Here is a 16,309-nt window from a genome sequence, read left to right on the forward strand (position 1 = left end):
CACTCTTTAGCAGCAGCATATGAGAAGTAGCGTTGTCCATATCGTGTGAGTTTGGCATTGGGTACTATTGTCAATTAAGAGGCCCTGGTTTTCTGATCGAAATATCATTGCTGAATTGGGTCAGAATACAGGCCCTTTGGAATCGCCATTGGTCACCGCATTAATGTGACATAGAGTGCTATAAGTAAAGTAGATATGGCAGAGATTGGAATATGCAGGGCGACCAGGTCGCCTCAGAGTCACAACAGTCCGAGGTGATAGACACATGATTCATATCGTGTTACGTAATGGATTCCTTAACGCAGCAGATCTTGAGACCGAACACTTCAATGTTAACAATGTACGCATATCCAGGAACACCATTCGCCGACCTGCTGTTTGTCCACTACTAACATCACATCAACGACAGGCGCGTTTGAAATGAAGAAGATATCATGCCCGCGGGAATCAACGTCAATGGTGTCGTGTGCTCTTCACAGATGAAAGCAGATTCAGTTTGGTCGGCAAAGGATTTATCATCGCAACGGTGCGCGAATCACAGATGTAATCGATTTGGCGGGAGGTGGGGTCGTTCATGTTTTGGGCATGGAATACTCTTACTGAATTGTCATGGAATTCCTTATTTGTTTGATTGGCATTATTAGAAGCTGGTAAGTGAGAGGGTAAGATTCTTTATGGATAACAACTTCTTTATTGCATATGATGCGAGGTTTCGGTATGGATCCATATACCGTTGTCAAGCAAGAGTGGAGTAATACATCATAGAACAGACTTATATACATGGACAGGGATAAAGTAATAACAACATGTATAGGTATGAATCAAAGGTGGGGGATTAACAACAACAACAATGGGTGGTAGTAATGATGAGACAATAAGAGGAAGCCAATAGTGGCTGTAGCTGTGACAAAGTATGCATGGATGATAGGGTTATTAGTAATGGTGGCTGGTGAGCTCTAATCTGTTATTTTTATGAGTTCATTGTATGCAGTTGGGACGAGATATCCCTGATCTCTGTTGATTGAAGGCTTGTGTCTCCTGATTTGAACTGCTTCTGCCAGTTTTCTTTGGGTGAAGTCCTTGTGGTTTTTGGATAATATCTCTACACTGCCCCAAATTATGTTGTGATTGGGACATTTGATGATGTGGTCGGATATAGCAGATTTCCGATCTGATTTGGTTGTAGATGATAAGTGTTCTTTGATTCTGATGTTTATGGGCCGGGAGGTTTCACCTACATATGCCTCGCCACAGTCGCAGTTGATTTTGTAGACGACACCTTTCGGTGGCTGTTGTTGTTTAGAGGTGTTCCTGCCATTCGCTTTGAGCACGGTTTTCAGCGTTGTAGAACTGGTAAAGTAGGTTTCAATGCCTGCTTGTTGCTTTAGTAGAAGGCTGATGTGGTAGGAGGTTTTTCCAATGAAGGGTAAAGTGATACGGATAGGTGCTGGTTCATTTTTGTTGGTGGGCTCTTTTCTTGTCGGGTGGAGCGTGGATCTGATGATTTTATCAACTAACTTTGGTGGGTAGTGATTGAACTTGGTGAAAACATGGCGGAGGTGTTCTATTTCTGCACTTGGACTGTTGGAGGAGAGGTTTATGGCCCGTCTGGTGAGGGTAGAGATGATCCCAGTTTTGGTTTTCAGGGGATGGTTGGAGTCGAAATAAATGTATTGGTCGGAGTGGGTTGGCTTTCTGTAGACACTGATTTCTATCTTGTTGTCTGGGGACCTGGTTACAAGGACATCTAGAAAGGGAAGCTGGCCATTTGTTTCTGTTTCTAAGGTGAACTGAACCTGGGGGTGCTGTTGGTTGAGGTGTTGCAGGAGGGTAGCTGGGTCTTGGTAGGATGACAAAGGTGTCGTCAGTTCATCTTCAATATTTTCATGTCTAACTTGTATGTTGTCCATTCGTAATTACTCGTGTCATTCCGGCGAAGGCCACGGAAAGAGACGATCGCGAGTAGTTACGGATGGCATGTTATCAATAGACGGGAATAAGACTTATAGTAGTAGTACCGTTGATGTAATAAGCTGGGCTCCGTCTTGCACAGTTAACGACGCGCAAGGGGTCCCGAGAACCAGCGGTAACTAAATAAGCTGGACCCCGTCTCACATATCCCATTACACGCTCTATCGTAAGGTGGCGCGCGCAAAGGGAATCAGGAACCAGCTTAATAACTGACTGGCGGGGAAATGTAGAACAAGGGGGAGTTAATTCCCATTTTGTTATCCGCTGTCAAGAGTTGCGGGAACGAGGATGAGTTGTTGTTTTCATAACTGGCTGCCGCATCCATCCCAGTCTTGTGTAAGACAGCTGTTGTCGTCGAATTCCTAGTTATCCAGACAACACTATGGCATCTACTTTCGTAGGTAAATGTTTTATTCTTTACATCTGGTTCTAAGAAACATCGTCATCGGCTAGGGAAAATGGTGGTTACTTTTCATTGGTCACCAAATATAACCAAATAACAATCAGATTATTTGGTGGTTATTTATTTATATATTTTTATGGTTTATAGATCAATCCCTGTTCATGGTGAGTTTCGAACGAAATTTAAAAATTAGTAAGTAAAGTTCAATCCTTCACTGGGCTTCAGTCAACATGGGTTTTCCTTGCTGGACCAGTTATCGATGGATTGAATATGAATATCTTCTTTTCCAGTCAGGCATAGCAATCCCATGAAGACCACTTGGATGAGTATTGAGGAACCCATGCTTGTTGTAAGAAGCAATTAATGGGACAGGTAGTCCAGCTCACTGATTTATTTGATCATGTATCCCATATCATTCTCATCATATCTCAGCTGCAATGTTCGATGCTCATGATGTTAATCACTTGATGTTAAGTCCAGACTGGAGGATCAATTACAGACTGCTGTCATACAGCTTGAATATTGCTGAGGACAGTGTATGATAACAATGACAATAACATTACACATATAGGATTGCGCAACAGGGAGGGGTGCAATGACTGTCTTCTTATATGCCAGCAAAGTGAGCAAAGGTTGGCAACATAATGCTGTCAAACAGCTTGAAAATTGCTGAGGACAGTGTGTAATAACAAAGTCAAAAATAACATTGCACGTCTATACGAATGATCAATAAGGAATGTTAGGGTTTCTGCCCCAAGGCAGTCAGGGATACAACCATATCATTCGGCATGCACAGGCGAACTATTGCTTAAATAGGATTACGCAACAGGGAGACAATGACGGTCTTCTTATATGCCAGGGAAGTGAGCAAAGGCTGGCAACGTCCTTCCCTTGCTTCAGTTTGGAAAAATGATTTTTTATGACGAAATATAATAACACCATCATCAATGGTACACACCCATTTCCTCACTGGGTTGTGCTCTGAGATTTCCAACCCCATACTTAATAATTTTATTCAACACTTTAACTCACTTTAAGCATTATTCATGGTTTAGAAGGTCGTTCTTCACCTCCATTCCCCCTGCCAGTTTCCGGTTCAAGGGAGTGAAGGAAAGATAAGCAGAAATTATGAAGTAATACAATATTGCCTAATTTTACCATGAAACTGTTGTAGGACATATTTCTATCTGTCATCGTTATTTTTAGAATTTTCTTAGCATTTATTGTACATAAAAATAAGTCTAATGTAGTGGGCGATTGAAGCAGGGAGGTAAGTGTTCCATATGATGGACACATATTTCAACAAGTATATTGAGATTTAACTCCTCTGTTCCTTCATTATATTAAACTGGAAGGTGGCAGGGAGAATATAGGCGAAGAACAATCTGATATGCCAGGAGTGGCTCTTAAAGTGTTGAATAAAATATATTTCATGTGAGTAATTATTAAATATGGGCTTGGAAATCTGAGATCACAGCCCAGTGAGAAAATCGGTGTGTATCTTTGATGATGCCGATATTTTATTTTGACATTAAAAATAAATTTCATAGGGAAGTATATTGCCAACCTTTGCTTGCATATAAGAAGACTAGTCATTTTCTCCCTGTGGTGCAACCCTTTTTGCTCTACAGTTTTTCTGTGAATGAAGAGATAGCAGTAGGTTGGTGGGTCACATCCTCTGTGCATGCTTCAAAGGGATAAATGAGAAAATATGTTGGCCCATTTTATAACTGCAACAGAGTTTCCCAGTGCACTAGCTTTTCAAAAATGAGTGAATGAGGGTGTTTTATGCAATATTCTACCTGGAGTCCCCAGAAATAGGCTTTGCACATTGTACAGAGGGAGAAATATAACCACCTGGCAACCCTACAGCCCCAGCACTATGTAACCTACTATCACCACTTTATATAAGCAGCACCCATGCACATGCCTGCATCACCTACCCACCCACATGTCTGCATCACCTACCCACCCACATGTCTGCATCGCCTACTAACATGGTTGCATCACCTACCCACCCACTTGCCTCCATCACCCACCCACTTGCCTCCATCACCCACCCACCTGCCTCCATCTCCCACTCATTTGCCTCCATCACCCACCCACTTGCCTCCGTCACCCACCCTCTTGCCTCCATCACCCACCCACTTGCCTCCATCACCCACCCTCTTGCTTCCATCTCCCACCCATTTGCCTCCATCACCCACCCACCTGCCTCCATCACCCACCCACTTGCCTCCATCACCCACCCACTTGCTTCCATCTCCCACCCATTTGCCTCCATCACCCACCCACCTGCCTCCATCACCCACCCATTTCCTTCCATGTCCCACCCATTTGCCTCCATCACCCATTTGCCTCCATCATCCACCCACTTGCCTCCATCACCCACCCATTTGCTTCCTTCACCCACCCTCTTGCCTCCATCACCTACCCACTTGCCTTCATCACCCCACCCACTTGCCTCCATCTCCCACCCATTTGCCTCCATCACCCACCCATATCTTAAAATCAGTACTTGCAAAAGACAACATAGGATGTGGAATTGTCTGAAAAGGTCTTGTAAGAGGAATCAGGAGATAATCCTACTGTGTTTACATTTTGGAAGTGATTATAGTTGGTTGAATTACTAGTATTAGATGTACATTGTGTGAAGTTATTTCCTCAGGACAAAAATGTGCAATTCTCCTACAACCATGACAGTCATGTTTATACAGCATTCCTTTTCTTTGTAAAGTCAGGATGCCATTCATCTCAGATGGTCCATTTAGCTGTACAAAATTATAACCTTTGACATGACAAGCCTCTGGTCATGTGCTCAAATCCCATACTTTGATGTTTAATACCACACCAGCTTTATGATGGTGAGATTATGGAAATTATGATGTAAATTATGGAGTCTTGCTCATACTATCAAGTGATTGACATTGTAATTGGGATGTGATGACATGCATTGGGTTAAATCCCTTTCACCCCAGTTATGTTTATAGGTTTTAGCCCAAAACACATTATTGTGTGTTTTCACCAAAGTAGGACACATCTGGGACATGCATCACTTTTCTGGTAGCTATGAGCTGATACCCTATTTAATCTTTGATTTCTCTGTATATGTTTCAGATTATATCAAACTCTGGGTTCAAGACTAGCAGGAATTGGACATGCAAAGTTTGACACTTCAAGTTTGAGGTGGTGATTAGTGTACTGAAAGTGGCCAAGGAATGATCCAATGCTGGATTGAGGAATGATCTGCCCCAGCAACTGTGGGCAGCATGGCAACACTCCTGTTCGCATCACTAGCTGAGTAAGATCACCAATGTTTTCAGGGGGCAGTGCATGTTTCCCTGATGTCAGAAATGAATCTTCAGGGCATCAAGGAATACCTTGTCCACAGATAAATCACAGCAAGCCTAACAGACAAGATCTACCAGCACTTCCCACCCAGACTGACTACTTGAGAGGTGGTTTTGGCCTTGTCCCATGTATTTTTGGCAACAACAGGGAAACAAGCATGTCACAGAAGGCAACTGGCATCAGACAAGTGACTATCAACACACATGGGGACCAGCAAGCCCTCTTCCCTACTGTGATGCCTGTGGAGTATTTTGGTCCTCATGACTATGCAGCATTCAAGGCCCAACTTACACAAAGCAACTATGGAAGAAATGGAGCCAGTCAAGCAGGAGCCTCACAATGTGAGAAGTCAGTGGAGAATCTGCTTGGTCAGGAGGCTTTGGTCAATAAAACAGTTCAGTGTGATATCTGTGGGGATGTCATAAAAGACTTGTATGAACTTAGAACCATAAAGTGTGATGCTTGCAAGAAGATGTCCACCCACACAAATGCTGACCTGACTCGACCCCAAAGTAAAGTGTACCCTTGTGACATGTGTGACAAGACTTATGTGTCTCAAACAACTCTGAAAACTCACATGAGAGTCCACAGTGGAGAGAAGTCCTTCAGCTGCCCGTTCTGTGACAAGATGTTTCTCTACGAAGGAAATATGAAGACGCACATGAGAACTCACACAGGGGAGAAACCGTTCAACTGTGAGGAGTGTGGAAAGAGTTTCTCACAATCTGGAACATTGAAGAAACATCTTAGAATGCATTCTGGAGAGAAGCCCTTTAAGTGTGAGTTTTGTGACAAGACATTTGCATATTCTGAAAATCTCATCCCACATCGACGGGTCCATTCCCGTGAAAGACCATTCCAGTGTCATTTGTGTGAGAAAGTGTTTTCTCAACCAGGATCTCTTAAGACTCATTTGAAATCACAGCATGGTAGTGGTAATGGGTTACCTAACTCAAAACCAATGACAAATGGAATTAAGAATGAATACTTCAAGGATCCTGTTTTGGACGGAGATGAGGAAATAAATTTGATTTAGTTAGGTCTTTGTAACAATGCCCCACTTTTATAGACCTTCTAGGGTTTTTTGTTGAAGCTGTCTTCAGAGCATGTTGCTCATGTTAAACACAAACTCAAATGAGCAAACTCAATTCACCATGGTATCTCACCAATGTCTAAGTCCTATGATGAATTTCAAACCACAGATCTTGTTATTGAAGTTTGATGCCATGTCCACATGACCAAACAGGTTAAGCATACCAGCAAAGATGATCATGTCATTGATGGCATAACTCTATGCCTGCTGCATACTCCTGTAACTGAAGGTAGGTTTTGTACTGAGACATATTTTACATTACCAAATGTAAATCTGCCCAGAAAGACAGGTACCTCTGTAGCAGCAAGAACAATCCTGCAATGGGATTCAAAGTGTGTACCTTCAGATCTTGGATCAGATACGTTTTTCTCATAACCAAATAGGTCACCAAGGGGGCAAGGTAATGATATCATCAGTGGGATGCCTCATTCCATTTAGCTTGGTGAATGTTTTGTTGCTTTTTGGAGTATGGTTTTACGCCACTATGGCAATATTCCAGCAATATCACGATGGGGGATTCCTGAAGTGTTGTTGATTTTGAAGCCTCATTGCTGTTGCTATGCTGTCATTCACTGAAGGGTATTGATAATTTTCTTATTCTTCTGTACTACAGTTTGGCTCACTAAGTTGGTTGACAGGTCATAGTTGTGTAGTCTGATGCTCAGGCTGTTGGTCATTGGATTGTCTGGTCCAGACTTGATTTAGGAGATAAACATCATGTGTTGGCCAATTTCCGGGTGTTATTGAGTATTTGAAGCATGGGAATGCATTTGGAACCGACGGCGTCAGCCAAAGGGGTTTTACTGTCTGCACTCATTTACATCGAGTAGGGGTACAGCAGTGAAGTGTCATCAGCTGACCGTATCAGCTGGTTCCTATGGTAGCATCTGGAGTTGCTCATTAGTAGTATAGGGAATAGGGGTTCTGGACCACTTTCAAGAAATGTCTCTACAAAGCCTTATTTAGTAAATAAGGCTTTGGTTGGACCCTTAGCTCTTGCTACTATTACCCCTACTACAAAAAAGTTGGCGGTAATTACTGTGCCTTGGTAGGAGGTAACACTGTGCCGTACGGTACGATCAATAATTCTTCTCTTACAAACCCCCTACCCGGCCCATCCCTCAAGTAGTACAAGTTAGGTTCGTCGGCTTTTATATCCACTTTATCTATGTTGTAAGTTTTGACTGACCATATAGGATCGGTGGCTCGCTTACGGCTATCGCCCTCGTGTTCCCCCGGCTGGTATAGATACCTCACTAAGGCCCTATCTGGTATCTGTTTCTCCTTCCCACGCAATGGAGCGGCCGACTCTGCAACTATTGATTTTAGTTTGATAGCGTCTGCCGGTTTCTTACCGGTGAGACGGGTGACTTCATGGTTGATTGCCGACACCACCTTGGGTAACCTCGTGACCCATTCAGTCGATCGTTTTCCAGGGGTGGCCATCTCCCTAGCATACTGATAGCCGAACAAGCGCTCAGCCAAAGTCCTATTAAATCTCTCAACTATGGCTTGGCTGCGATGGGCTCCGGCCGTGCCACGCCTGACCTTTGTATCGTGTTTGGCTAGCAGTTGTGACACGGCACCCATGAACTCCCGTCCGGGGTCAACTTGCAGCTCTGTTGGCCACGTCAGCGGGCTGCGTTTGTATATGCATTCAAATCCTCTGGCTACCTGGGCCGAATCTTTCGTGGTCAAGGGTTCGGCTTCCTTGTAACGACTGGCTACATCCACTACGGTTAAGGCATACTTGTACCTCTTGTCGTGGGGTAGGAACAGTAGGTCTGCCTGGTGAATGCTATTAGGTATGTTAATACCGAACCTCCTTCTAGGCACGTAGCGTGGTGCCGGCAAATAGATCTGCCACAGGGCTTGTTTTTCAAGCCACGCTTTGGCTTCCTCCGGGGGTACTCGCGCTAGTTTAGCTAGCTTATCTACTGCGCTAGCTCCTTTCCAGTACCCACGCGGGCTGTAGTAAATAGCCTCAAATTTTTTCATGTCCATACGCGTATGTGTTTATTCCATCAATAGCTATCCAACGTTTCGTGTCCATAGGTGATAGTGACGTCTTGTTTATAGTCAGTCCGTATATCTTATGCCCATCACTTCTAAGTGTGTTCATTTTATGTCTAAAGGTACGGGTCTTGAACAGGGCTTCCTTGAATCTGGCGTGTTTGATGTGTTGTTTCACCACATACTTCTTAACCCCCTTAGCCTTCCGGATCTCACTATTGTCGGCTTTCAGTATGGAGTACATCTTAGGTCTCAAACCTATGTACTCGGCTATGGGCGTGCCAGCACACTCGTCCTTCATCTTACCTAGGACCTTTTTATTTACTGTACTGTGTAGGGTATGGGTCTTAGGGTAGTCGCTGGTGTCGTATAAATCAAGGTGTTTTTTCATGTCCTCGTACACGTCCTCGGTTCGAATCTCCATCAGCAGGGAATCCGTGTCAGTGTACAGTACTTCACACCTGTCGCCGTACTGTTTCTTGAGCTCGTTGTAGTAAAAGTCGTACATCAGGTGTTTGGATAAATCGAGGATGCTCATCCCAACGTAAACAGGCCGGTTGAATTTTATGTGGCTTTTCTTCATGTGTAGGGCAACCAGGTTGTCTGTGAATATCTTACTACGGTTGAATGCCGGATTGGTTATCAATTTCCTGAGCTTGTCTTCCTCACTAGATCTAACCAGCTTCACGGTCACGCGTTTCCTCAGGTTCTCCATAGTCTTACCAAACACCGAGTTGTTCATGAGTTTGTAGAGATTTTTCTCAAAATCACTGGTGGCTTTTTTTCGTAGGTCTGTGTTCATTCTGATGTAGGGCTCCATCCATGGACTCTGGTCGAACATGAGCACCCTGTGTATTTTGGTCAGCCTCATACCCAACGACAGGTACAACTGTAGGTTGCGATAGTGAACGATGTACTTGGTCTTATTCATTAAGTTAGGCACGAGTTTTTCAACGTCTGTCACACGCCCACCTGACAAGTTATGTTGGTACTCAGACATCCAGTCTGTATTAACCCTCATACGTTCGGGTGCAAGGGGATAGCTGTTGTGCGATGTGTGTAATTCCTTAGGATACTCTAAGTCAACTTCGAGGATATACCCTTTGTTCGAATCTGGTGCGACCCCCATAACATCAACGTGGGGTACCCATTCGAATCCCCCTGTAGGTAGATACTGGCTCATGGCCCAGCCGTACAGGTTGTTTGCGTCGAGGTATAGAATGTGATTGGTTGGTTTGTTAGGATCGTAACCTTTCACGTATTGATTATTTGCTTTCGCGTATCGTTTGGATGCCATGGAAATCCCACCTCGCAAGCCTTTCTCAATGAATAGGTGCATGTCGTAATCTGTTAGCAATTCCAAATTAACTCCGGTCTTTTTAAGCAAGGCGTCCCACGACAGACCTGGGCTGGTGTAATACCATGCGGGGTCGAGTTTATACTGCTTTAAACAGGTCCGCCTGAACGTTTCAAACACGTCGGCTAACAGCAGTACATCTGTCCTCAAGTACAGGTCGTGATAATCACCCAGGTTCTTACAACCCAGTTTATTCCATACGTTAGTCGCGTGCGAGTAATCATCTCGTGAGACGGACGCCTCATTCAGCTTGCTATAAAAGCAGTCAATAGGGGGTAGTCTGGTCTCGGTGAACTTGGGCCAACTATCAATGTACTCATAGGGGTACACACCCTTCCTCATAAGCAGGGGTCTAGTCTCAGCGTCTGTGTATCGATCGGTGATAGGGAAGGTATTGTTGGCCTTGACCAGACTGTCGAGTGACGACAGGAGGAACTGAAACGAGTCAATGAACCTAAGTCCGTTTAAGCTGAAGGAGATGTATCTCTCCATGTTGTTGGGGATGCACGTTATATTACCATCGATTTTCGCGATGGCCTGCATGATCAAGTGTGAGTCGTACCCTCTCAAGTTGTGAAAGACAACGGGGATGTTTATTGTCTTAGGGTTGATTTTAAGCTTGAGGTTGCACGCGTTGTGAGCGGCGCCTCTATACTTACCAGTTATGTGACAGTGATCTCTCACCGAATCACCGTTAAGTGGTGATTCACACACGTGACAGTTAGTGCTACTAGCGTGAGCTAGCCTGTCGGCTCGGGTCATACGCATGGGAGCGATTCTATACAATGCATTCCTAATAATTTTTTCTTCCTCCTGCAAACACTTTAGAAACCTTTCAGCCGCGTCAGGCCCCCTATACACTACCGGAGCTTTCGTTTCCCCGTCACAACGGACGACAATGTATCTAAACGAACAGGCTTTATGCTCTTGTGTCTTGTGGGTGAAGCTACCCCCACTGGGGGAATCCCCACCCACAACTAAGGCTTCGAAGTCGGCGTATATAATATAAGGTACAGACATTTGGTTCTTGTGGTTACTGAATTTTAGGATATTTTCACCTTCCTTAGGCATTTCGACTCGTATGGCCGTCTGCCCCACACCTTGACAATCATCCCGGTGGGATTCTAATAAATCAGCTCGACTGAAACCGTGTAGACATCGTTCACAGAAGTGGGTCTTTCCTTTGTATGCTGATTGGTCATACAACAGCTTGCTAAAGTGTTTTATCCATGTGTAGTGATACTTTTCACCTCGCTGGATCATGAATATATTGATAACTTGGCGATCCTTCACCGGGCTGACCCTGTGTACTATTGTTGTGTTACCTTCGTGCCCAAAGACATTTATAGCCAGATTATTCTGTTTTTCTACTTTAGTGATCTGGGATATGGGGGTGGGTTCATCTATACCATCCCAATTAAGCCCATCATCTTGGGGATAGCTAGAAAGCCTATCTGAATGAGTGCCAGCTGGAAATAAGGCTGACCTGATAGCTAACCTAAGGCAATCGTTTCCTCTATTCTTAACGTTTACTATGGCATGTTTGTTCCTATAGTAGGGAGGCAAGGCTAGGTATGACCCGCCTCTGAACGGCACGTAGTTAGCTATGTCTAGATAGACGTTATCGATTTTATCTACAGCCCACCCGGACCCCAAGTGTGTGTAGCGTTCTAGGTATTCTCGTATCTGCTGAAAACTATTATCGATTGATGCGTCAATGGTCTCTGCATGTGTGACGACCTCTTGTTGACCTCGGAAGTAAGGCTGAACATATTCAGTGGTACTCCCAACCTGCTTATCGAGCGACATTTTCACTGTGATCTGAAACTTGATACTTCCTAGATTATTTAGTTCCTGGTTGACCTTATCAGCTATCAGAGGATATCTGTAATGTCTATGTTTCTATCAACGCGCATACGCCAACCTCTCAAATAATTACCTACGGCGTGCTCAGTGCGCACGAACTGTAGGTCAATAGCTCTATTCTGTCGTAATAATTCTACAAGCTGTGGTTTTCTCATACGAGAATACCCGCCTAAACCCAAATCGTGTGCCTCGGCTTTCAGTTGTTTTACAGTGGGAGGTTTTGCTACGGGGGCATGTGATAATAATGCGGTTAACCCGGCTCTCCCCAGGTTTGAATAACCCGTGTATCCAAGCTGTTTTGCTTGAGCTTTTAATTGTTTTACCGTAGGAGGGGCTTCTAAACCTAGTAATCTCAACAATGCTGACTTCCGCATTCTAGAATACCCGATAACACCTCTCTGTTTTGCGGCCCGCTTGAGCTCGCGCACAGTAGACATCGTGTTTACACCTAAGAAAACTAATGTCTAATTGGTTCACAGTAAGGGGAGGTAACTCTTAAATGGCTATCTTGAGCAGTCGCCTACGTTCTTTTATGTAGCCTTTTTTATTCTCGTATATGAGTTGATGTCTGACTACGTTCGCTCCGTGAGCTTTACATAAACAGTAGTGTCCTTTAACCCCGATACCACACACAGAACACGTGTAGTTAGGACTTCCCATATGGAAACAACAGAACCCCTGATTCCTGCATTTCCTACCACAGGCCTCGGTCTTCCCCATAAGTATGTATTCGCATCGGTATGGAGCGGGTCTCATGTTTACTTATATAGGTATTTTAGTTTAATTGCTTAGCAACCAACACAGTAGCTGCTATACCCAACACTATGAAGCCCAGTTCACGATTCATTTGTCCCTTGGATGGTGTGTAGTACTGAGCGAGTGTGGGTTTATTGAGCGGTTCCAATTGTTTACCAGTTAGTAGATAGTATTCTTTCATTGCTTCATCGACATCGTAGAATGTTTTAATGGCATGGTTTTCACGCTTGAGTTGTTCGTTAATAAAATCGATCCTCTGGAGGCGTTTTTTAACGTACTCGTCCTGTGCTCTTTGTAATTTCTCAGTAGCGAGATCGTGTCGCTTCCTTTCTTCCTGTATTTCAGCCGCGTGATCATCTCGTAGTTTAGAGAAGAGGAAATTACTCCCGGAAAATGCCAGGGCATTCACTAACGCCCCACCGACCATCATAGCTATCGTGGCCATCCCTATATTTATTTCATTATATTATCAGGTATTATTCCTTGTTTTACTAGGATGTCTTTTGTGGCCATCGCCATACCAAGGTTCATTATGAGCATACCCATATCCTGCAGGTTGAAATCTAGCTTGATAGTTGGTTGTTTAAGCACCATTTTAGTCAACCGAGCGTACCCTACGGCTAGACTGGCGACCACTGTGGCGTGGTATGCGTCGTTGACGAACGTTTTCCCCTCAGACATTATGTATATGATATAAAATATTAAAATTATAACATGATATGCGGGTCGACGGTGGGGGTACCCCCCACAGTGGGGGTTACCACCTCAGGTACCACCTCACGTCCCTCACGTGTATATAACCACGAGATAGCCAAGGCAGCAGTTACACCTACAGCCAACAACAGTCGGGTTGGGTTGGTCACTTTATGTTGGTTACACCACCGTTTTTTACCGGCAGCTACTCTCTTAGGATTCTTCTGTCTGGTTACTGTTGAAGTGGTCTCCACCGTCACCTCGGGACTCACTGGTTCCGTCACCTCGGGACTCACTGTTTGGGGTGTGGGGGGTACCACCACTGGGGTTTCCTGTGCAGCATCCATCTATACTATTATTATTATTCTTTCTCTCAAATTGACAATGTTTTGCCGTGATAATCGCCGCCGTCACTGGAGCCAACAACATGCCATATTTGTGGTACAGCCCGCAGCTGATAGAGCTCACGGCGTGTTCGATAAAAGGGTCTTTCTCGAGGTCCTCCCATAGGTAAAGTCGGCGCTCTGGTGGAATGGGAAGGAAGTGTGATACAATACCGGTGTATATCTGGGTCATAGCCGATCCTATTGTCTTTGTCATTTCTGCTCCGAGCCGGGACTCGTATCTAGCGTACAGCTTATCGATTTCTTCGGCTGACATTTTGTTAATTTTATCTGGAGTGTAGTCTCCAAAGTAATGTTTGGCTTTGCCGCCAACAGCCAATGCCACCAGTTTCTCTCGCTTGGGGGAATCCCCCACACCCCCACTGGGGGAACCCTCCAACGACAATTGTTCGAGCAATTCCTCACACTCCATCTTATAATATAACAAGTAAGATTTAGTTTTAACTATATAATACCCGATGCAGACAAAACACAGAGAAATGAAGGTTAAGTTGCACACGACAAATACTTCAAATATCATAGCTTTGCTTAGCTTTGCTTAGCTTTGCTTAGCTTTTGCTTAGCTTTGCTTAGCATACTATATATGCTACTGGTTGGTCGGTCTTTAGAACGAGCTTAGCGTGTTTAGTTTCAGCGAGCTGTTTCTTCACCCGTTCCCGTTCTAATTTACTCATCACATCGTTCTCTCTCAAACACTCCTCAAACGAATCCCTATCCTTGCAGTGAAATAAGGCCACCCATCGCGTCTGCTCCCTGAGGTCTTTCAACACCGAGTTGAACTTCTGCGTTAGCACCCAGACGCTGTGATTTGCATGCCGGCCGGAGAAGGCCAGGTACGATAGCATGTCTCTCTTTTTTGTTATCTCGCGATTAGCGCTGCAGTCGTCCAGTATAAACAGCGTCGGTTCCCCTTTAAATTTCTCGTGAAGAGCTTTCAACCAGTCCTGCAGGCGTGTTCCAGGGTCGATTTTGTGTACGTCAGGGTCCGTCATTACCCAAGGTCGCGCGTACGTTTTATTCATGCCCAGAGTAGGGCACATGATAACGATGTTATCGAACACATCCTTGTAGTAACCCTCCAACATATCCAACACGAAAACGGTCTTCCCACAACCAGTCTGCCCGCATATGATAGCGCAGTGTGGGTCAGTGGGTAGTGGGGGGTACCCCCCATCAGTAGATGGCTTGCACGAATCTCCCATTGTCTATATTAAGTTGCGCGTCCATAATAACGTACAGATATAATTTCAACTTACCAGCGGTTTGAGCCTTCTTACTAATCTGGATGGTTATCCCTTCGCTGCCGTTATCTATACGACGCCCGCTACCGTGCAGTTTATCATCATCCGTGGATCGCATGTCCAACCATAGGGCGTACTTGGTGGTCAGGTATTCACCGATCTGCACGGAGCTTAGGTCCAGGTCCTTTGTTATGTAATCCCCCACTGGTAGCTTTTTTATCTCATCCCACTGCTGGTGTGGCCTCATACCATGACTGAACAGCTGGTTGGGCACGCCCTCGATGGTCACTTCCACCTTTTCAATCTCGGGGTTGAAAAACTTCTCGCTGTCCCTCTGGAATGGCTCGTAATCCTCCACGGGGACGACCAGGATACCTTTCATCGATCGCGCCGGCACGTTCAGGTTGATATTCCACACAGTGTCGCTCTTATCTCGCACGACTGATCTATGTCTCAGTACGCGATCGTATAGGATAGCCATCTTCCCAGAGTACTGACTTCGAACCTGCCTGGCCAGCTCCGGGCTAGTGACCATGTCGAACTCCAGAGAGATGTTGTCTATGGCATAACTGGCCTCATCACCGTTCGGCGTACGCACTACTTTGCTATAGTCGTTAAACGTGAGCTCGTATTCGAGCCTATCACCCAGCGCGGCCTGGTAAAACGGCGCGTGTCCCGTGAGCAACTCGAAGTCGAGCGGCACGCAGAATCGATTCCCGTATGCTAGAGCGATGGCCTTTTCACCGGCCGATAGCTTGTCTTGTTGGTCTTGCGTGAAGACATACCCTATGCGCGCCCGGGTTGATTTGCTGATACCCTGGTACACATCATTGACTCGTTCTCCATCGCTTTTCCAGAGATCCTTGTAGCAGTGAAACACGTCGCTGTCGTCGATGCTCAGCACCTCGTTACCGCTGATCTTGACGGTCGTTTTCTTGATGATAGCTCGACCCACGTTCCGCACTAGCTCGCGTTTGTCGTTGTCGGAGGTCAACGTGATATTGAACGCCAGTCGAACAGTGCCTGGTACAATGAGGTCATTCTCACCAAGGTTTGGAAATCTAACCAGCAGAGTTTGGTTCTGGTCTATCTTGCTGGGATTGTTGGTGATGGTCACCGACTGTCGCACGGCTCTGGCGCCTAATGGCTCTCTCAATTTTC

At 45.1% G+C, this 16,309-nt stretch overlaps 2 protein-coding genes across 2 annotated transcripts; one reads left to right on the plus strand and one right to left on the minus strand.

The window, feature by feature from the left end:
- Positions 1-956: 956 nt before the first annotated feature.
- On the minus strand, positions 957-1,910 carry LOC137272112 (uncharacterized). Its single transcript, XM_067804471.1, has one exon. It carries the CDS (start codon positions 1,908-1,910, stop codon positions 957-959), a length of 954 nt encoding a protein of 317 aa, XP_067660572.1.
- Positions 1,911-2,293: 383 nt separating this feature from the next.
- Positions 2,294-7,704, plus strand: LOC137274602 (zinc finger protein 626-like). Its single transcript, XM_067807881.1, has 2 exons — positions 2,294-2,372; positions 5,492-7,704. The coding sequence occupies exon 2, from the start codon at positions 5,688-5,690 to the stop codon at positions 6,759-6,761; it is 1,074 nt and encodes a 357-aa protein (XP_067663982.1). The 5' UTR covers positions 2,294-2,372; positions 5,492-5,687; the 3' UTR covers positions 6,762-7,704.
- The last annotated feature ends 8,605 nt before the right edge of the window (positions 7,705-16,309 follow it).

Source organism: Haliotis asinina, chromosome 2 (assembly GCF_037392515.1).
Source record: "Haliotis asinina isolate JCU_RB_2024 chromosome 2, JCU_Hal_asi_v2, whole genome shotgun sequence".
NCBI lineage: Eukaryota > Metazoa > Mollusca > Gastropoda > Lepetellida > Haliotidae > Haliotis > Haliotis asinina.